General features: G+C 47.9%; 1 protein-coding gene across 1 annotated transcript in view; it reads right to left on the bottom strand.

The window, feature by feature from the left end:
* The window catches only part of LOC144139226 (uncharacterized), a 37,736-nt gene that overhangs the window by 1,956 nt on the left and 13,285 nt on the right, over positions 1-22,495 (bottom strand). The window contains exons 4-6 of the mRNA XM_077671648.1: positions 15,875-15,970; positions 5,885-5,932; positions 1,906-1,959 (exon numbers count right to left, since the gene is read on the bottom strand). Coding sequence (XP_077527774.1) covers positions 1,906-1,959; positions 5,885-5,932; positions 15,875-15,970 — 198 coding nt within the window. The remainder of the gene's footprint in view (positions 1-1,905; positions 1,960-5,884; positions 5,933-15,874; positions 15,971-22,495) is intronic.

Below are 22,495 nucleotides of genomic sequence, written 5' to 3'. Positions count from 1 at the left end.
TTGATTGATCATGGGGGTTAAACCACCGACGGTTTAACACACCAACAATGAGGCGCGCCGTAGTGCCGGACTTCGGATTAATTTTGACCACCTGGGGATCACTAACGTGCGCAGAAATCTCAAAAACACGGGCGTTCTTGCTTTTCCCCTCTACCAGAAAAGCAGCCGCCGCGGTGATGAATCGAACACGCGTCATTTGGCGCAACAGCATGACGTCTTAGCCCCTGAGCCATCGCGGCGGGTAACTAAAATCACGACGCTTTACACCGCACAAGAGAAGCTGATTGTTCTTGTTTTTCGCGTGTGCGAAGGGTTCTGGTTGTAGCTATCCCTGTTCAATTTTGACTCAAGAAATGAAAATCCTTCCTGTCCTCTTTTCACATATCGTCGTGACGCATGGAGACACCGAGTCTCCGCCACAAGCACTGTTGGGACATCACCTCCTGACTGCGATAAGAGCGTTCTCGACTATCAACCTCCAAACGTAACTGGTGGCGCCCTCTGATATTTAGAAGATGAGACGCCAGTTGCTCGACTGTCTCATTTTTGTGATCAGAGGCGGCGCTGCCTATTCGAAGCAAGTTATCGTGGCAGTCGGTGTTCACATTAAACCATGGAGGAAAAAAAAAGTTTAGGAGGGAGCGTCACGTGACAATCGTGAAGCCTAGTCATAAAAAATAAAAAGGAAAGACTGATGGGAGATGTTCCACTCACGTGACAGGCAAGCGGTAGATCTTTCGCCTCAAGTGGCCCTTCGCCGAAGCTGCGTGCGTGCGTCTATCCGTTTGGTTGCCGAGCCGTCCGCGTATTCGAGTTTCGGTGACGAGTCGTTGCGCGCAGCTCTGCCTGCAACCCGAAACGCGCAGCGGCCTGATCGTGCGGGCAAAGTGGTCGGACGGGAGAGGCAGAAAACATCTTTGTTTACTGAGCTTTCGGACCCGTCGAAGTTTACGCCGCAGTCGGAGAGTTGTGTGCCGCCGTCGCGTGCAGAAGTGGAGATGATCTTGTAACTTTGCCGCTCAGGCAAAGTTGAAAAGATCAACCATTTCAACCATTTATTTAACCATTTATTGTCAAGGCACCGTCATTCCACAATTCAGCAAGGTCCCTCCCAGGCGTATTCTAGCATTCCTTTTTTTCTTTTTTTTTTCATATACGTATCGCACCGATCGAGCGGTCCTCAGCGGACAAACAGCCGGCGTACTGCTTGTGACGCGAGGTGGTCACACCCAACATAAGGGTTCTGAACCCTTTGTTTTCCAGTGCACTGAAAAACGTACCACCACGCCGGAGCACCGAAAAGGCGCACGTATGCAAAAGCGCGCGCGAGCGAAACCAAAGCTAGTCTCACCACCTCCCAGCCGACACGACACTCGCTGCGCGCGATAACTCAGCAGAATGCCAAACGCAATCGTCACAGCACACCTGGCAAGCACCGCGCAGCCGTAGGCCGCTTCGTGCTTGTGAATGTTTACTGCGCCGCGTTCGAGCGACCCAACGTCAGAAGTGAAATTCGGCTTGCAGCTCGTGAGGGTGCTTCGTAAGAACGCGATCGAAGTCTCGCCTTGCTTTGAACAGCGACAGCGGCAGTACTTCCGCGATAGGAAGCTTGGAGCGCAACGCTGGCGAACAATCTTGTACGGCGCCTTCGGCGACGGCGCTCGTTTCCACCTCCACCGGCAGCCAGCCGGAGCTACTAAATGCTACCGCGGGCCTGAGCATGGTGGATTTTCCATAATGCATTGCGCGGGAGGAGCCCGAGGAGAGGAGAAAGCGGCTTCAGAGGAGGTTGGCTTGCCGAAGCTGGGCCGCCGGACGTCATGCTCCCTCCTAACATTTTTCTTCCTCCATGCATTAAACATTAAATTACAACACAGTGAAAAACATGCAACCACGTATACTTGCCAGGATCTCGTCAAAAAACTCTATCCCAGCGTTAGGATCTCGTTCGTCGGTTTTCTGGAAGTGGGAGCAAAAAATCTGTTACAAAACATGTCGACCCCGTATCGCACGCCACTTCATACTGAAAGTGTGTGCTCGGAGTATTAAGACCAGCTTAGTCGGGCAGAAAACGCAACAGGTGGCAGCAGCAAATTACGAATTATGACGTACAAAGTCGCCCAAACACAAAAAAGACAGACAACCAGAAGCAACTATCGCAGGTTTTTAAACCTGCCGTAAAGACAAAATTCAACATCTTTCAGTTTCAAACCTTTGGTAACTAGCCTAATTGGCGCCACAACAGGCGCTTTCTTAACTCCACAAAAGGCGCGAAATATTAAAGAGTGTCCTAATTTCGCGCTACATCGACATGAAATGGGCACGAGTGGCGTAATGTAGGACCGCGCTTTAAGTGGCCTCGTATCTGCTCCTTTCGTTGCACATGTCGACAAAAGGCGATAGTCGGCTAGTGCCCCTGCCAAGTAAATGCCTCCCTTCTCTTTCTCGCTCACCCCTCATGGTGTTCCTAGCCCGTCTCGTTCCTCTGAAGATAGCACGCTAGAGGTTTACTTAAATCAATTTGAATTTAACTCGTTCCACTGCTCCAAGTCGGGTTTCTCGATGGCAGCGCTGCCGTACGGTGTAGACGCGCGTGAACGGAAACACCCTACTACAACGTTTATTGAACCACGTTGGCCTACTCCACGAGTGTTTCAAGCTGAACGCTGATCCTATCTATTAGAAACTTTCGTTGCTATTGCCGTTTGATTTCTTAAATGCCGCCAGGAGGTTGCGCGCATAACAGCATGCGACGGTTTCCTGCAATTTTTGTAGTATATTTCATTTGCAATCGCAAAAATCAAACATCCATGCATTAGTATTAACGGAACACTGCAAATATCTATTATGTACCAATTTTGCGCTTTATATTTACGTGCTGTTACGTTCTTGTTCAACAATGTTGACAAGTGTGAACATTGGCACCGGACTGAGACGTTTAGATTTCTCTGTGACTATATACGACTATTGAGCAGATTCTGTTACTTTGGTAGGGTGGCTGAATCGAGTCACAGACAGACAGACAGGTAAGCCAAAATTTCTCTTAGTAGCCAAAGAAATACTATCGCATAAACGTAGTTATCAGTCTGTTACCTGCACATTACAATTCAAACACTGTTATCAAACGGAACTAGAGGCCCCACCACAGTCCCCCAGTCATGCTTATTGGTGGTGGATTATGTCCCCATACGCCAAGCACACAAACACAATTATGTGTCCTCATGCAGAAATCGCTCGAAAGCCGCTGAAGAGTAGCCACTGCCTCCCATATTTTCAATGTTATTTAGATTGTTTGCTTCAAGTATGCCACAAAAAATTGTATCATTGTTATTGGGCAAAGTGTGTGTGTATTAAACCAAGGTGGTACATTGTTTTCGTGGCTCCTTTAACCAACACTGCACTAATCTCGGCAAATACTGTCTGCCTTTCCTCCATGCCTGAAGTGCTGCCAAGACCCTCGATCAGCTAGCCTCGCGTCCAGGTGGCGCGACACGTGGGTCACTATTCCGCCTCTTTAAGGTGTTCCCGCAGTTCACAGAACTGGCAGTTGCTCCCTTGGTACTCTGCAGGCATCCCGTGCACGAGTTTCCTAATATCGTATACTTCCCCCGAACGTTTTGTAATTACGTAACTGGTACAAAAATAACTAGTTTTTATCGCGGTAGATCGCATTTTAAAGCATGATCATTTTGGGGGGAATTTTGTTCCGCGGTTCCTTCTGTCTACACCCAACTCGAAAAAGTACGGTGGTGGTGGTGATGATGTTTACTAACAGTAGGATCTAGCCTTGCGTGATCTGGCGGCAATCGCTCCACTGATCAACACCTTCTTGCCGCTGTGCGCGCGAAATCCCTGGAGTCACTGAAACGTGTGTAACTTAAAAACCCGAGGATCAGGCGCAAAATATCTCTTCTGGCCAATCCAACGTCCTATAGAAAAAAAAATGTATCATCCAAAGCGCCATGCGGAGCGGCTGTCCTTCGAAGTTCCCTAAACAAAGCAAACCTCTCCGTCGCATGCTCTCGGCAGTCCACAAGAAAATGTCCGATATCACCTTTTGCACAACAAGTTGTGCACAGAGGTGAGGAAACAATGTTCAGCTTAAGAAGCCACGCCGGTGTCCGCGCTGAGTTGGTCCGGATGCGGAACAGTAAGGTTGCCTCTGTCCTCTTCAATTCTTTGGTGACACAAGGTCGATGTTGTGGTCGCCAAAGAGATATGAAGTGTTCTTTAATGATGGTTTTTTCAATTCGCCGTTCGTCTGGAGCCGCTTACAGAAAACGAGTACAAGATGTCGCTTTTCCCATTTTATTGGGTGAAGGCTCGCGACAGCTCTTCTTGAATTTGTGGGCCAAAATATTCTTTTCAACATGTATTTTTTTGCATTCGTGAATATCAAGCACACGTGTATTTTGAGTTAAAAGTACAATGCGAGCACCACTTGTACTTCGATGTAATGCCTCAAATGTGCCTAATATTTTCATTTTGCTCAACAATGTTGACAGGTATAAAGCATGTCACCAAAGGTAGGCATTCGCAAAGATTCTGCCTTTATAAACTTCTCGTTTAAGGATTCTCTTAGCTTTTGGTCAGATAGCTGAATCGAGGGACAGACAGTCAGACAGACAGACAGACAGGCAGACAGACAGTCAGACAGATCAAAAGTTTCTGGTTCAAGAAGCCCCCACTCGCGAAATTTATTAGGCTTTTTTTATTGCTAACAACGGTGATCGTTAAGCCAGAACACCATCTGTGACCTTATTTGCCATCGAGCTTCAACAGCTTAAACGATGAAGTGCTTAAGATTGTAGACAGGTACGCGCGAGTATTTTCTGGCGGGGTAGTCTGTACTGCGTCATTACATTCAGCCACCCAGCCTAAACTGAATAAGATCCTTATTCGAGACGTTTACAAGGGCAAAATAGTTCCAAACTGCTTATGCTTATGTTTGTCGACATTGTTGAGCGAAAACAAAATATTACGCATATTTGAAGCAAGATGTCAATTCAAGTGTAACAACCTCATTGCTCTTTTAATAACAACACATGGCTGCTTGACGTTCGCCACAGTAAATAAATAAATGCGCACTGAAAAATATGTTTCACCTCAAAATACGATAATGATGATGATGATAATGATGATGATGCTTAGTGGCTTCCCCTTTGTAACGGGGTGGCGTTGCACACAAAAACCGCTTGTGGCGCCCCCTTGTGGGAGCTTTTTTAGATGCGACGCATCTCTTGCTCTGAGGCATGTCCCTCCTGCGTCGGCGTTGTCCGGCGTCCGCACGCCAGCTGCGCATGCGCGACTCTCCTCCCGTCTTCTCTCCGACAGCTGTGCGCGCAACGCTCGCACTCCGCCTCATTATCATAAACAACAGCTGTGTGCGCGCGCTTCACTCGCTTCGCCACGCTCCCGTCGCGCAAGCGTGCGCATGCGCGACTATCCTCCGTTGTCTCCTCTCTTTGAGGCGCTGTAAATATAAAACGGGTATCGCGCTGCGCAGTCAGTGCTCGCTCTCGTTCGACTTCCCGTCACTTTGCTTGACGACTGCGTGCTTGACTTGATTACGCCCATCTTCCCGCGTATGAGAACACGCGCATGTGATGGAATGCATCATACACGTTCACAACACGTTTTTTTTTTTCTCGCCGCTGTGAATAGCAAACGAGGTTTCAGTCAGAGATTGTGTTTGCCTTTTCAACGTCATGAATTCGCTGTATTTTTCGGTCTACATTACCACAATGAAGAGGTTGGCAACTACTACAATGAACTATCACAGTGAGAACCAGTGTATGAAATATTGAAAACGAGCTGCTCCGTATTTTCAATATAATTTCTGGTCTGCACTTTGGAAGCTTAGAAAAGTAATGAAGCCACTCACATTACGCACATCCCATCCTTCTTTGAAACATTGCCTCAGAACAGTTACCTGAAAAAAAGATGAAAAAGAATTGGCTCCAGTCCGCGCTGAAACAAAGCTTTAAACGACACCCACCACAACTGTCCATGCGACGTCAACTGAAATAACACACGTGGCTCTACAAAGAGTGTAACCAGATATTCTGCCAGCCGTTACCTGGAATTCGCGGGGGCGGTGTCCCGAACGCAGCAGCAGCATCCGCCACGGCCGGGCTCGAACGGCAAAGGCCGCCGCTGTAGTCCGGCCGTGAGTAGGGAGAAAAAAAACCGAGAGGAGCGCCTTTCGAAGTGTAAGACAGCGGTACGTAGCCATCCTGATGTGCTTGCTTGGGGCTACACCACCGCGCGACTCAAGCGCAGACACGGAAAAAACTCGGCATGTGAGCTTAGTGATTCCCACTGATAGCGATTTACACGAGTCAGTTTTAAAAATTCGATAATTGCGAGAAAGCTGAGGGAATTTTTATAATCGCTATTTATTAGAACCAGTTGCTACTTTCGCTTTTTTTACAACCTCTTAAAACACAACCGAATTAGTAATCACCAATTTAGAAAACGGAGTCCCATTCGTGGCAAGCAATGCGCAAAAGGTAACGTTTTTTCAGCGACCAGATGTTTGTATGTCGTTCGTACATTTTTTCCCGCCCTGCCAACCAATCCTTAACGTATGTTTGTTGTACGACCACTTAATTCCGCCGGGTGCGGGTTGCCCTGGATGTGCTGTCGAACAAGTTAATCAAGCCATGCGAAGAAAGTGCGCTAAAGCAGGCGACAAAGCCGTACCGTCGACGCCGCCGCCGGCGATCACGCACATCCGCGAGGGGAACGCTGGGTAAATTCGCCCCACCATCTCTAGTGTGCTCCGTGAGTGAAGCATTCCGCCCTCTTCTCTCCCTGCGCTGCGCCTCCGACGCGTTGGGAGTTTGTTATCCCACAGGCCTCGAAAGAACCTTTGGCTGGTAGAGCTAGAAATATTTGCTTGAAACGTTACCTAGCGTGGTAGCAACCCAGATGAAAGCTGCAGTGGAGTCTCTATTGGCTGTGAGATGTTTGAGCGGTGTCCCCTGGTCTGACGTCAGCTCAGAGGTCTTCGATATGGGCAGTTGCGAAACTCTGCCTGAAAAAACGGCCCGCCCATGAACCACCCCTGCTTTGCATCGTACGTACGGTGGTGCCACCGCGCCCCCGCAGGCACTATTAAATAAACAGCAATTATTGAAACTGACAATTTCAATTCTATTTAGGGTACATAATTTCTTATTTTTCTACTTTACAAACTTATTCATTCTTTCTAGCTCCGGTTTCTCGTTGCGATGGTTTCTGTGTCTGCTCAACTGCCTCGACCGATTAGCGCTTTTGCGGGCACTCCAGCACAATATAGGTCAGACCTGAAGTACTCAATTTGCAGTTGCTGCTCGGCCTACATCATGCTCTATGCCAAAAATATTCCAGTAGCTGATCCAGTGGCTGTAAATAAACTTTTGAAGCTATGCGCGAGCGACAACGCATCTTGCTGACCACACCATCGCATTTTGTTACTACTCTTGGTTCGAATGCATAAAAACACTTGTGTTATTGAACACCTTGGGCTTCTTCGGCTCAACAAATTTACGCAATCCCCGGAATACCATTTTTTGCCTACGTAGTTGAACGGCGAACCACGTTGTATAGTTTGTTTTCTCACGCACAGATGGCACCACTGTGCGGAAATTCCAACACAGTAGACTACTCGTAGGGCCATTTTTTATGCGTGGGGCCTATGGGGAGCTTCGCAACTCCTAGATCAAATAACTCTGACATCATCTTCGGGACTGGCGCCGCTGTGGTCTGCCACACTCCGCTTCTGAGGGGCAGCTATGCCTGGGCTAGAAATAGGCTGCTTTGAACCTTTGGTGCGTTAAAAAGCGTATTTTGAGTAATTGAGGCATTTTCGCCAGCATCTGACACCTCTGAATAATTTCAAGCTGTATTACGAACAAGTTTCCGACACACGAACAACTTTCTTCGGAGCATAGGTCAGGTGATCGTGTGTAAATTGTCTGTTCTAGCTTATCGCGTGATTCAGCGCTCGGAACTCTTCGATAAGTGTTCAAAATGCACATGCTTCCCTAAAGTATTTTTGACGTGCTCTTATAAGATTCAGCCGCCTAATGCTACGTACCAAGCATCGGGTCCCTGTACACGCGCATCGCACACCATGAAATAAAGCCGCTGTCTTGTATTCCTTTTGTTGTTGTAGACTTGAATCATATGAATGTTTTTTTTTTTTTTCTGTGCCCAACGCATTATTCATTTTTCTGCACCATCACAGTCGTCTTATCAGGACGTTTGGGATGTTTGGGAAGCTCAGAAAGTTCTTGTGGATATTTTATTCGGGCTGTAACGCATACATGTGCATTCCTCATTTCGTTACGGCTGCGCGCAAGAAGGTGCATATCCGCAGCGTGCGTTGTTTATTCACATGCAAGTGAAATGAGATTTGTGTGATGCCACCGCGAAACGGCGCCAACACTGTCCAGAGTACTCGAAGGCAGCTTTTGCGTCCTGAATTTCTATGATAACCATCCCTATGATAACGAACAGACTCTCAACAAGAACAGTGATGACATGATTACGCCGCTGAAGGATTGATATACTCGCTAACGAAAGTAATAAATGGTATCCGTGCCGGTTTCCACTATAACACGAATAGAAACCGAAGAAAATGTCCAAGCAGCATTTTATTGCTTTCCAACCTCTTCAGGCGCAATTAAAAATCCTGGCCAGCTCGGGATGGTGTTCCATGAATGGAAGAACATTACTCTCTCGTCCTAGACTGAGGGACCCTCCCACTAACAAGCTCGATGCTACTGTTAAATAAAGTATTCTGTTCGTCTCCTCCTCCTGTTGGGTGCAGTTTCACTATAACGCATAAAAGGTACTGTAAATATCTCTCCAGGTATGAATAAACATAGCGTTACTGAATTTTTACCATGGACGTTACTCGTTTTGCTCAATAAGCCTTCATAGCGGTTAGAATCCTCAGTAAAACCAGCCCTCGCCTATACACCCAGTAGCTTATTTGGAGCTCAACCTACATTTTCTTGCGGCCCATAGTGGATGTCGGCATACTTTCGTGCCATGACAACGTAAAGTGATATGACACAAGACTTTTGAACATTCATCTAGGCTGCAAAAGCTGTTTTACCGTTTCAACCTTACATATGATTACCGGGAATTGTAATGTCTTCTGCCAAAGTCGACAGCCCAGACGGCCTGGCATTTGTCTTGGTCTATCATTGCCGCTGTTGGCGGTTATTACCAGTTGGCTGTTCCCTTTGCTCGAAAGATTGCCGAATGCAGAAGCTGACACCTAGCTCCGACTCTTTTCGCTCCACAGAAGACCATCTTCGCAGGAGGTGGGGTGACGCCGGCAGTGTTTTTTCAGGAGCGGTATCGAGAACAATACTTTAAATTAAGCCTTGAGCTAGTGTATACGACTTTAAGTCTTTTATTACAATAAAAAGTTACGCACACGCAAAATGTGGAGCGGACAAGCATAAAAAGTCAACCGAGCGTAAAGAAACAAAAGGGGGAGCGAGCCCGACTGAAGCAACGAAAAATGCGAGAATCCATAAGCCGACGCGCAGCGCCGCCCGTGGTAGCGCTCACCGCCAATATACGATGATTGTGCTTGCCACATGTCAAATCGGGCCTTCTTCATGCCTGTCCTCGCCTTCGTTAGTGCAAATTAGCCCAGAACACTTGGGGTAAGTGATTTAACCGATGCGGCGAGCAATTGCAATGAGCAAGCGAGTATTTCAAAACCGGATTCCTAGCCAAGCGCTTTGGGTTACACTAGAACAAGGAAATATCGAACACGGTTATATCGAATTATTGCCCATATCGAACAGTCTGAACATTCCTCTGGGAATTGCTTCCAAAAGTATAATGCTGTTTTGCGCGTGTATCGAACTCTTATAACGGGCACATTCGATACATCGAGCATGGCGCCGCAAGTGCCCCTGCAAAGGTGTTCCTCCTGATGGGACGGCTTCGATGATTATGATGACCTCTCGCGGGAGCTGCCACGCTCGGTGGTAGGGAGGCGTCGCCGCATCGCTTCGATGGCCTCCTGTTTGCCCGATGGGAGGCAGCAACATGGAAGCGAGAGCGCGGGGAGTGATTGGGTACGAATGGCAATAAAGTTGGATGCGAAACCGATCGGAAGTGCTCTGTTTCCGGCATTTTTCGCGTTCTTTGAACAGTGGTGGCTCGCGCAGGAGGGCCTATGTGACGTCGTGCGTGTTTGCGTTGCTCGCGGCAGGCCTTTCGGAGCCATGGCTACGAAAAACGGAAGAATTAGAATTTCACGACGAAAGCGGACATTACACGGGTAGAGGCCGTTTCAACGATGTTGGCTACAATTCTCGCAGCATTTCTGAGAGAGATGCTGCGCATCATAACCGACGTAAAGGCGACGTCGGCGCTGCCATGGCCCGGCCTTCCGGTGCCCGTCGTGTGCAAAGCAGCTTTCTTGCGCAGCTCTAGGCGAGAGGTGTTCTGATATCGAAGACCACGGCGCCTAGTGCCTCAAGAGTGAATTTATAGAGCTGTCAGCAGTATTTCCTATGCGTGATGACAGATAACACAACGGCACACGAGTTCGGAAGTGCTGACGACGATGTGCAGCCTGTGGTGGACAGCACCGATGTCGACGAAGCGAACCCTACTAGCAGAGCTGATAGCGTTCGCAACCGTCTACAGCAGCCGGTCTTGCGTAAGGATTCAGATTATTAACTGTTGTGGCACAGTGTACAGCGCCGATTTTTCTCATTTGGACGGCGTTGTAAGCGTAAAGACAGTTTCATAAACTTTATGTTGCAAAAGAAGAAGCAAGCGTATCTCGCAGACTTTTTTCAACTTAAATAAAGTGTGGAGGTCGTTGCGGTGTGTTTCGAATTTTCCCTGCTATGTGGAAAAAGTCGGTGATCTACCGCTTCTCCCGCCCTTGAAATGCTCTCAGTGATGTACGGAATTTTCAGACGAGCTTCAGATAGGCATATCTTACATGTCGTATAATTGGTATAACGGACTATTTCCCGATCCACTTGCAGTCCGATATATCGATGTTAGATTGTATTTCTCCCGTCTCAGCCTTGCTTTCTGTCTATCCATTTTACATGTATGTTTTTATCGACTTTAGGCAGGTTTTAATGAACTTGAGACAGGTTTTTGCTGTCAAACGTTCCCCGAGATACGAGATACGGTGGGCGAAGAGCACTCTGGCAGTTCACTGACTACAAGAGCTAGAAGTCGGAAAGGGGCTCCTTGCAAGCGCGATGGCCTCCGGACTCCTGCAGAAGAGTGCGGATTGCGTACCTCGTCAACAAAAAATGACGAAAACACCGCTCTCCTGTTCCTCTCTCCTGCCCTTCCCAGCTTGCTAGCCATCCCGCACGCTACCGGCCGGAATAATAGTACCGTATACCCACTTAGAGCGAACCGGTTTTAACGAAATCCCGGCTATAACGGACCAGTCTTCGTTTCCAGTCACTATTTGTATACAGAGGTTTTATGTCCAGATATGACGAAGAATGCATGTAACAAACTGTTTCCGTTTCTTGGTGTGTTCGTTTTAAGCGGGTTCCCCTGTAGTAGAAAAAACTTTGTTTGAAAATATCGGGGGGGGGGGGGGGTAAAATCATTAGAGGGAGACTTCTGGGTGGGGCCTTATGTCCAGGGATCAAGATTCGGCAGCACTGTGCCTTGCCAATCAACGAATGCGCAACCCAACTCTCTTGTATAGTGAGGAGCATCACCAGAGCCCAGAACTGCCAACGCGAAGAGGAAACCTTACGCATAATTCGAGCACTAACCGCGAGCAGGATGTCATATAGTTTGCCATACCACACGATATGCGAGCAACAAGAAAAGAGAATGAACACTATTATCAGGTCATTATACAAAGCCGCTCTCCTGCTGCTCATATATACCGCAAACGAAAAATTCAATAACTTGGGCATAATCAGCACCTCCGAGGATATAAGTGACACCCTACCGGCGTCACAAAAAGAACGAGTGTTCCGCATCAAGACAGGGCGGTCCACTTTGAGGAAAATCGGCAGCCCCAGACAGAATGATCTTAGAGGCAATGTCCGACCTTCTCACAGAGCAACTCACCAATTTCAAAACGTTCCCACTGCCCAAGAATATGAGCCCGAAGCTCCACCACGACAGAAGATAGGGACGACCTAAATACCTGCTGAGGAAATTCCAACACCATACTAGCATCGTATACACAAACGCAAGGCTGCGAGATCAGCTCCTGAGCTGTTGCAGTAGACTACCAAGGCGACTTGCTGGACTGCGTCACAATGAGAAAAATGAGCATCTAAGAGGCCGGAACAGCAGCCATTCTCCTGGCAATCAGGCTCGGGTAGGAGGGAGGGAGGGAAAACTTATTTATATTTTTAGTGGCTGGGCGGCCTCCACCGGAGTCTTGTGTCATGTGCGACAGTTCCCGGCGGGGTCAGCAGGGATTGTACCCTTGGTCCGGGGCTCCAACGGCCTCTGCTGTTTTGTGTGGCCGCTGAATCAGACCAGTCTGGTCTTCACAGCCATCGCTGGCCAGCAATGCCTCCCATTTCTCCGCATTAAGGTTTATTAATTTGGGTGCAGCCGTTGTGCTTAGGCATTCCCATGTGGTGTGGTAAAGGGTGAGTTTTTCTTGGTGATACAACGGGCATGCGTCAAAATATTGAGCCGGATAAATTATTCTCACCCCAATTGCCTGTCTGCAGCTGTCTCCAGTCGGTGACTTGACAACAGAGGACTGAACATCATTTCAGACTCCATGCGAGCAATTGCAAACGTCGCGGCTGAAAGAATCTTGTGTCCGTTCCAACAGATTCTTCTCACGAAGATGATAAAACCCCTCAATTTAAACTGGTGCCCAGGACACGCGGGGCTGGAGGGTAAAGAGGAGGCAAACAGAGATGCGAGAGACCCAATGCACCGTGTTCTACATGACCATTAATACTAGTCCACACCTCCAGGACGATACGGCGAACAGCTTGCCACGCTTCAACATAGCCGGGAGACTTCTGCATCTCCTCACAAAGAGGTCAACACCCACGATTCACACACTCTACGGCAAATACAAACCAATACCTTTATTCACAAGCACGCTTATCTCCTATGTTTCAATATAACAGACAAGAACACTGCAAGCAGTCCAAAAAAAAGTCCATGCTTTTCCACGCAACCTAGGAGTGCCGTATTATATAGCTCCAGACGGCCAACACCAAACCACCACCCTACTACAGACATGGGAGGCAGTTCTGGCCAGCTCAACACTATAGGGGCCATGAAGACAAAACACAAGTTTGGTTTATTCAAAAGGGTGCCTCGTTAGAATCATAGTGGCACCACTTTTAACACAAACTTCACTCAAATAAGTTACATAATTAGGAAAAAAGGGAATGGCCATGCGACCCACAACTCATTTCCCGCAACAGATCCTATGATGTCATACCAGCCAGCTCTGCAATTGGCGGATGCTGGCAAAAGCAAACGCGAATTAGGCAGAGCTTATAAGCTTAACGAATGACTTATTTGCCCTTAAATTTAGGGCGCATTGTTTTAAGCAGTAAGAATGGTGGGACAAACAATGGAAGTTGCGAAAGCGCACGTAAACATAAATGTGCCGATGCGTATTGCTGTTGGTTCGGCACCCACTATGCTTGGCTTAGCTGCACATGACTGCGGCGCATTGGGGTAGTCTCAGATGACACTAGTTGATTGGCGCAAGAAACGGTGTCTTGCGTAACCATATTTGTGGAGAGAGCACCATGTTTCAGGAAACGATTATTTTCTGCCTGAACAAAAACAAGCCAGGTTTAAATACGGCCACAACAACCCAAAGACGGAACACGGCTTGCCGCGGTGTGGCGGCGCCATCTAGGTTCACTAACGGTAAACAAGGCTTGCCGTCGGCTGCAGAGCGGTCGATTCCTGTGATGTCAGTGCAGGTCACGAAAACACGATTTGGCGGGAAAATGAAAATTTTAACTTAGAATGATTAATTTCTCAGTGAATAAAGTAATCTTTGCATCCGGACGAGCGCTGGTGGCACTACAAAGCCCGAAAATTTTCGAATTAAACAGATCTGTATTTTTATTCATGGCTCCTTATAGGGACCAAGTAAACCCGGCCGCGGCACTGTCCGCCGGGCAGCGCTGCTTCACTGAAACTATACGAAACACTTTGCAGGGTTTCTTTTTGGCCTCCGCAAGGTGCCGGTCCAACATCTCCGTGTTTACCATAGTTTCATACTAATATATACTACAGGAAAATCTGGCGCTGCAGTCGCGGGCCGCCATGGGCGGCGCCATTGCAGCTAGCGACGTTCCTCGCTCAGTTGGCTTGGCTAGCCACCTGGCTTCGTTTTTGTCTCGAAGCCGAAATGAACAAAAATGGTAACATTTTTTTCTTGTTCATCTCCATGGAGGAAAAAAAAGTTAGGAGACGGCATGACGTCACGCAGCTAGCCTTCGCAAGCCCAGGTCCGTTGAAGCCGCTCCCTCCGCCGTTTCCCTTTCTCAAGCCGCCGCAGTCGGCCCTCCAAGGTCGGGTGGGCCGGCGGCGGCGGCGGTCTCCGACTCCTGGGCATCTCTCGTGTTTCGTTGGCGGTAGCTGTTCCCCGTCCTTCCTGCATTTGTCTGCTCGGCGATCTCATGCCCGTGTGCGGGCAGGAGTGCCGCGTACGTGCGGAAGACAAAAGCCGTGGGAAAAAAAACCAACATATAGCAGGCTTCGCGACAACGGGCCGCAGAGCAGTTTCGAGCAGACGAAATTGAAGAGCGCGGCGGCCCACACAGAGGCGGTGCGGTGGGGTCACGTGGTGCAGTGACGCCTGGACCGACTTCGATTTTACTTTTTATGTATAGGCTTCACGTTACTCCGGCGGCGCCGTCTCCTAACTTTTTCTTCCTCCATGTTCATCTCTCATGAAGCTGCTAAATTATTCCCGACAAAGAAATCTTTCTGAAGCTTTATTTTATAATAACAAAACAAATTCTATTTATCTCCTGAGTAACATTTTTGCTTTTTGGCATCCAAAGCCAAGTGTACAGCCTGTTGTTGAGCCATGCCAAAGACAAGTGGAATGCCCCTGCCGGGTACATAACGGAACGCCCGCTGAAGCGCGGCTCCCCTAGACAGCGGCGCCAGATTTCTCTCTAGTATATATTAGTATGAAACTTATGATGGTCAGGGCACTGAGGACGCCACGTTTCTCTGCTGATCCGCTATATGGCGCGCCCGCCTCCACTGCTCACGCGTCCCTACTCCTCCCATTGAAAAGCGGCTAGCACGTCAACCAGTTTAGAATTAGGACGCCAAAAAAACAGGGTGATGTAGGTGCGCGGATGCGGATTATAAGTTTGAATTTCTCAGAAAATTGTAGCGACAATCTAAAAAACATTCGTATGCAAACCGATTGCTAGTTGAATAACACTCGCATGCAAAAAGATTACCGGATGAATAGCTTCTGCTATTCGACTTTATTCCACTTTTTTGTCAAGTGAAACGATCAGCCACAGAACGAACGACTTACAAATTGCAAGAGCTAAGCATTTTAGCGGAACAGGTGCAAATTTTCTATAGAAGGTGTAAATCTCTGGTGGCTAAATGACGTGTCAGAAAGTGCAGTGCTATATTACGGGCGCAAATTGACTCATCTTCATTGGTCTTGACTGGTAACAGCAGGTGTACATAATGATGAAAGTCAAACGAACCGACCGAGGGTTAGGGATATCCTTGCAACCCTGCTACCGCATATACGCATGAACACATACATGCTGGATGTTCCAAGTTCTTGCATTGGCATTGGTATTGCTGTTAAGCGTATTCGTTAGCATGCCTTTAAAAGCATACGTATAGGAAATAATAAACGTTTTGATACACTCACCGATTCATCGTCGGTGCAATATATTCTTTGCGGCACTGAATGGCTGTTCTTGATCATACAGATCTGAATCTGAGTCCTCACTCCGCCGTCTCCCACCTGACGATGGTAAAAATATACGGATACAAATTTTAGGTTTGTATTTGCTGCCATACTTCAAAAGAACGCAGAGCAATGAGGCAGTTTTTAACACCTTGGGGTGGTGACTAAGTCTGGCAACAACCAACACAACAACCATGATGCGCGCTACATGCAGGTCGGTGGCGCTATTTCTTCTTGTTCTCGAGCTGAAATTATTTTCTTGTTCGCTAATTGCCATGTTTTATTAAGGCAGGGTGCATTATCGCTAGCATAGAGGGCACTACTGCAGCGCACTATGCCTCTAAAAAACACAAAATTATCTGAATAAGCTTTGAGGATAACACAGCAACAATGCCTTTATGGCCCCTCGATGGGATCAGATGGCTTCAGGGCGCTTGAGCGATCACACGGCATTTTGAACAAAGTCAGCTGCATTTCAAGTAAGCCTGAGAACGTGGAAACACAGTACTTGTGCAACAGCGGGGTTCCAGAGGGACAACTGGGCTTGTTCAGCGTTCATGCACATATTGAGTTGAAGGGACCATTAATACAAAATACAAGCTTGCATCATTACCAAGACCACTTTGTACCAATGACAATAACACCAGTTTTATCCCCAGCTTCAAACCCGCCGCGGTGGCTCAGTGGCTAAGGCGTTGCGCTGCTGAGCACGAGGTCGCGGGTTGGATTCCCGACCACGGCGGCCGCTTTTCTGATGGAGGCGAAAGGCAAAAACGCCCGTGTGTACGAGATTTCGGCGCACGTTAAAGATCCCCAGTTGGTCAAAATTAATCCGGAGCCCTCCACTACGGCGCGCCTCATCGCCTGCGTTGCGTCGGCGCGTTAAACCCTACAATCAATCAAATCAAATCTCCAGCTTCAAACAAATAATGGAGGTATCAAGATCATATGAAGCAGTGGCGACTCTAGACACTTTCCGGAGATATCTGACGTCCTAGGACTTTGTGACGTCATATAAATTTCAATGCTATCACTTGAATGCTAGCGTGGAGTTAACACTGTCATAAGTTTGCTTAGTGCTGGCCCATATTTGTCACCTGAGCCAGAAAATCCGAATTTTTTCAAACACCTTGCGTTTTCAACGCGAAGGTGTTTAATTCCCGGATACACCAAGATTTCGCTGACGTCATATCCGTCACGGAGGTTACGCCAGTACAACGACGCACGCGGCCTGTAAAGGGTGCACTCCTGCACGCAGGGTCTTCATGCGGGGAAGCAATCTTTGCTACTTAAAGGGACCCCGAAAAGCTTTGTGAAGGTGGCAATCAAATGTATTCAGGTGGTAGAACACATAACGGGGGATTTTTGAGCCAAGTGTGAGCCCCATACGTTGTACAGATAATTTGTAAACAATTTTTGAAGATCGCCTTTCTCAGCCGATGAGCGCGACGCCGCAGCGAGCCGACCGCGGGTGACGCAACGGCGACCGCGGGTGACGCAACGGCGACCGCGGGTGACGCAACGGCGATCGCTGCTGACGCAACGGCGAAGGCGCCCCCTGATTCGCCCAATCGCCGGCAAGGTCGGCCGCCGGCGGCGTGACTGCCATTGGCTTCCGGCTGCTCTTCCTCCTTCCTGCGCGATCCCGAGGCAAAGGCGGCAAAGGCGGGTCCGCAGTGATTGACGCGAGCCTAGGCGCAGGAATGTAGCTAGCTGCTTTGAAGGAGGCAGAGAGGGAGGAGGAGTCGATCGGCAAGTGGGGAGAGGTGCATTTAATTGCTTCTGGCGCAGCTAATACTGAATGTAGATCAATAATTTCAACGACATTGCATCGCTATATTGGTGCTACGTGACAATACAGGCCTTTTGTAACTTTTACAGAAGGCTTTTCTGGGTCCCTTTAAGAGTACCTGATAATAAGCGTTGTTCATTTTCGGGTTTTGTATTTTAACACGAAGGTGTTTTATCCCGGTATAAACCAAGATATCACTGGCGTCATATACGTCACCGGAATGACGCCAGTGCATCTTTGCAGATGCGACCCGCCAGCAGGACGTCGCTCGCCAAGCAGACCCACAAGACACCAGCCGACGCGCAAATGATGCTGAACTGCAGGTTTCGCTACACAGTTAACTTTCTTGTTTTACCGATTCCTATGACAGAAAAATCAACCACAATTTTTTTTTCTGTTAAAAAGTCTTTTGTGGCAGAGAATAGAGCTGAGTTACTTATTAAAAATACTCTTCAACACCTCTGATAAACGCTTTCGCTCTTTCTTTTGCATCTCGAAGCACTGCGAGTGCTATGGTTATCTCCAGCAAGGAGCGGCAATGCGTGATTTGCTCGTCACCGCTGATGTGCCACCCGCTGCTGCTTTGCTCTTGTGGCTTTTTTTATGCGGACATCGAATGCGTTCACTGTTGCAACTGCAGGAAATCCAGCCAATTGCCCCTACACCGCCTTAAAGACGTCATTCCAGCGGTCGAACGAGGCCAAGACCGGAAAAAAGAGAAAAATATTTTTGAGCATGTTTTTGAGTTACCGAATCGGCATAGAGCAGCACGTTTTGGCTCAGGTAATTTGCGACACCCCAGTCTAAGTCCTCCACGTATCTTTAACTTCATTCCGCAAAAATGGAAAAAGGTGTTGCAAGGTCCCTTAAGTATTAACCCTTTCGAATCGAACAAAGTTGTGTTGTTTCTTCATGGCCCCATCCCGTATGTGTGGTATAACAGTCCAGTTATTCCTAGGTGGTTTGGCGGTCCACTTCAAATAAAAGAGCGCTGCAAGATCACTTCCTTGTGGGCGAATTATTGGCGACTCAATAAGAAAACAAACTGCAATAAGTGGACAGTTTGCGCGGGAAGAAGGAAAAAAAACACTGTGGTTGATTTTTCTGTCATAAGAATTGGTAAAACACGAAAGTGAAATGTGCAGCAAAATCGGCAGCTGAGCATGATTTGCGGGTCGGCTGCTGCCTTGTAGGTGTGCTTGGCGAGCGACGTCCTGCTGGCGGGCCCGTTCGGCAAAGCTGTAGTGGCTTCATTTCAGTGAAGGAAATGCCATCAGTGAAATCTTGGTGTATCCCGGCATAAAACACCTTCGTGTTAAAATACAAAGTCCTACAGCGAACAACCCTAACTATAACGTACTCTTTAGTACTAAAAGTTGCTTCCCTGCAAGAACCCCAGGTGTGCGCGGGTGCACCCTTTACAGGCTGCTTGCTTCGTTTTACTAGCGTCATTTCTGTGTCGAATATGACGTCAGTCAAATATTTGTGTATCCCGGAATAAAACACTTTCGTGTCGAAAATTAAGGAAGCCGTTTCTATTTCGTCCTTGGTTATTCTATTTCGGGCTCCTTGACGGCACACTTTTCAGTATACTTGTGGCGGCGGCTCGGTGACTGCGCCCATTGGGTCCATTGGTGCTGGTCCAATTAGCAGCGTTCGTTTTCTATAGAGCCGGGACACACAAATGTTCGTTTGTCCGAGACACCGGTGCCGGAGTATATGGTATTACCTACTATTGTATTGCGCGTGTACCCTGTTTATCTTGTCGTTTTTATTTTCTCGTTCAAATCGTTATTTCATAATTACAGGGCTTTTATTTTCTATAAGCCTGTTAGCTAACAATGTACGATTCGGAACTTCTACTCGATCTAATACTTACAGGTGCATTTATTAAAACCTTTTTTTTAGGTATGTAACCACTCCTCTAAGTAATGTCTTTTGCCTGTGGGGGTATTTAAAGTAAATAAATAAATCCCCATTCATGCCTTACAAAGCGGTTCAGTGCAGACTCCGCACATTCATGACCGAACGGCGTGTACAGCCAAGGCAGTAAAATCTCGTTAATGCGAGTTCGAAGGGGACCAAAAACCGTTCGAATTAGGCGGAATTTGAATTAGCGGACTAGCGCTAGAATGAATCGAAATCGCGCCGCACTGCGTGGGCAGGATACAATGAAGCCACCTCTGGACTCGTTATCCCGAATTAGGCGCTACTACACGTTTGTGGCTGGGGATTTTGTAAATTTTCTTTCGTAAATGATAATGACATGCGCCGGAGCACTGGCGCCGGTGGTGTGGCGCCCTCTGTAAAGGCAAGATAAGCTGTTGCAGGAGCGTGGCGCGCCCGCCGTGCTATTGCTTTTCTGTTTCGTTGTTTTGCATTTCGCAAAGTTCGTTTGGATTGGATTTGAAACACATGGTAATAATCTGGGCCGACTTCTTCTGCGAGTAGCGATAGAAACCAGGGGATTGTAGTTCAAATTAACCGTTCTGGATGCCCACGCGTTTGAATTGTGGGAAGTTTTCCCCCATTGAAATATAAAGGGCTGTGCCGAGACAAGGGCGGGAGTTCGAATTAACCGGGTGTTCGAATTAACCAAGTTTGAATTAACGAGCTTTTCTGTATACACTTTAAAACGCGGTTTTCGTAGTTCTAAATAAACTTGGAAACATAGCGTGCAATTCCTGCAGCACACAGCACGTAGAACGAACCTAACCGCGCATGCAACACCTACTTGATTTAGGTACTTCACTCTGCGTCATCTGTATCAAATTTTCTATCTGTACGAAAGACGTGGGGACCTCTGTGGTACTCCCCAGCTTCCGGGAGCAACAGGCTGTTCAAAGCGTAATGCGAATCTTTATTCTCCGGCAAAGGCGTCTCAGACAAGCCCGGGCAGGCCCACCTGAAAGAGCCCGATTCAGCCCGAACGTGCACTCGACCGTTCAAAGACTCCTTCGCCACGAAAACGCAGCCGTTCTCGATGCAAATTAGCGGCCTAGTCCTCCCAGGATCCGAAGTTGTCACCCCCCACCCAGGTCAGCCCAGCCGAAACAAGTAAGCTTGGCCCAACGAGTCTCTCCAAATCCAAAGCTAGAACCAATTCTATTCCTCCGCCGCTCTACAACTGTCCCAGAATACAACTCTCTGTATAGCATGTAAGCATCTTACCCAAATTCTGGAACAACAAATTGCTTTAGTATTCTCGTCCGATGCTCGTCCCGATGTTCTAGAGCCCAAACAATCCACACTCGGCTAAGAACGCCAGAAACCCCACCCCCACCCAGTCACCCGAAGTGCCCCACTCAACCCCCCAGAAACGGACCCAGCCGCCGTCACCCCCACCGCAGATTGAAGAAATGTTTACTAACCTAGTTAAGCAGCTCGCTTCCATAAACCAAGATCTCCAGAATTTTTGGCAAGAAAACCAGAAACTACAACACGACATTCAATCTCTCCGCACGAAGTATCACACATTTAGGAAAGAGGCAACAACTATAAACACGTCACACAATTCCCTCGACACAGTAATGACCTACGCCCCATCCTACGACACAGAACTTCAAGAGGCTCCTTAAAAAGACACTGAAGGGATTTGTAAACATTGCGGGATTACTAGCGCAAATTGTAGTCCGGAGTCCACAGGCCATGTTTCGACCACTCTTAGTGCGTTTACGCAAATTTATTTAGTGAAAAATCACTTCGAAACTGCTGTCCTCCTCTCTGCATCCTCGCCCGTTTTCTGAGGCGTTTACGTGTGATGTCAGGAGGAGATGAATTGGCTTGACTGCGCTACTGCACGGCTCGCCGACCCTCCGACAGTCAGTTGGCCCAGTGTTTAGTCCGCCGGCCGCCGACGGGTCGTCGCAATTCGTTCGCTCAGTTGAACCTAAGCCACGACCCGTTTGTGAATTGAAGAAGGTATGTTTCTTTACTTTGTTAGTTTGCACACTGTATCAAACTCCAAGTCCAGGCCACTCCACACAAGCGCTGCACAAGCCCACATGCGGGGTACGGACGATTCGTCGAAAGACAATTGGTAATAGGGCAATTCGTAATAGGGCAATTCGTAGCAGGGCAATCGGTCGCGTAGGGCAATTCGTCATAGGGTTACTCGTCGCTTGGGCATCTAGTCGCTCAACAAAAACTTTTTTGTTACATTTCCCGGCTTACAGCATAAAGGAATTCGGGAAAGAGAGGCATGGTACGTGCTTGCATAAAAGATAAAGCTCAGAAGGCTTCCCAGAAAAGTCCAATTCACCCTGAAGCTGACAGTGCACCGGAGGCTGCGCGTTCGCCGGACCAATCTTATCATTCAAGGCCGAAAGTCGAATGGAGCTTCCAGAACAAACTATCAAGACTTAGCGATAAAGTTTACCAGCGAAATACTATAAAATAACTGGTCTAAGCACTCGTTTTCGCAGTCGCTATGGAAGTCATCAGGACAGAAAGAGGCGGGGAAATGCTGGTTTGCAAAGGATTTTTATGTACGGTTAACCTAATTTTTTACAGTTTTAGTACACGTACCTTGAATTCAGGCGGAAGATGTATGTCTTCTCTGCGGAGAGGAATATCGTAGACAAATGTTGCACGCTGTCTTTGCCTAACTGTTCGTCGAAGCGTTGACTTAGAGGGACATCACTGTGTGACAATCTTCTCGATAACAGCGAGATAGCTCTTCTTGATTCGGGATATAGGAATAAGGGTACCTCGTGATGTATTTGCGTCGCAGCATGATGTTTGAATACAGTCGAACACGGATATATCGAACTCCAAAGGGATCGCGAAAT

This window comes from Haemaphysalis longicornis, unplaced genomic scaffold (assembly GCF_048455015.1).
Source record: "Haemaphysalis longicornis isolate Haplotype H1 unplaced genomic scaffold, Haemaphysalis longicornis Haplotype H1 scaffold_5, whole genome shotgun sequence".
Lineage (NCBI taxonomy): Eukaryota > Metazoa > Arthropoda > Arachnida > Ixodida > Ixodidae > Haemaphysalis > Haemaphysalis longicornis.
This window is presented reverse-complemented; position numbering and strand designations above follow the sequence as displayed.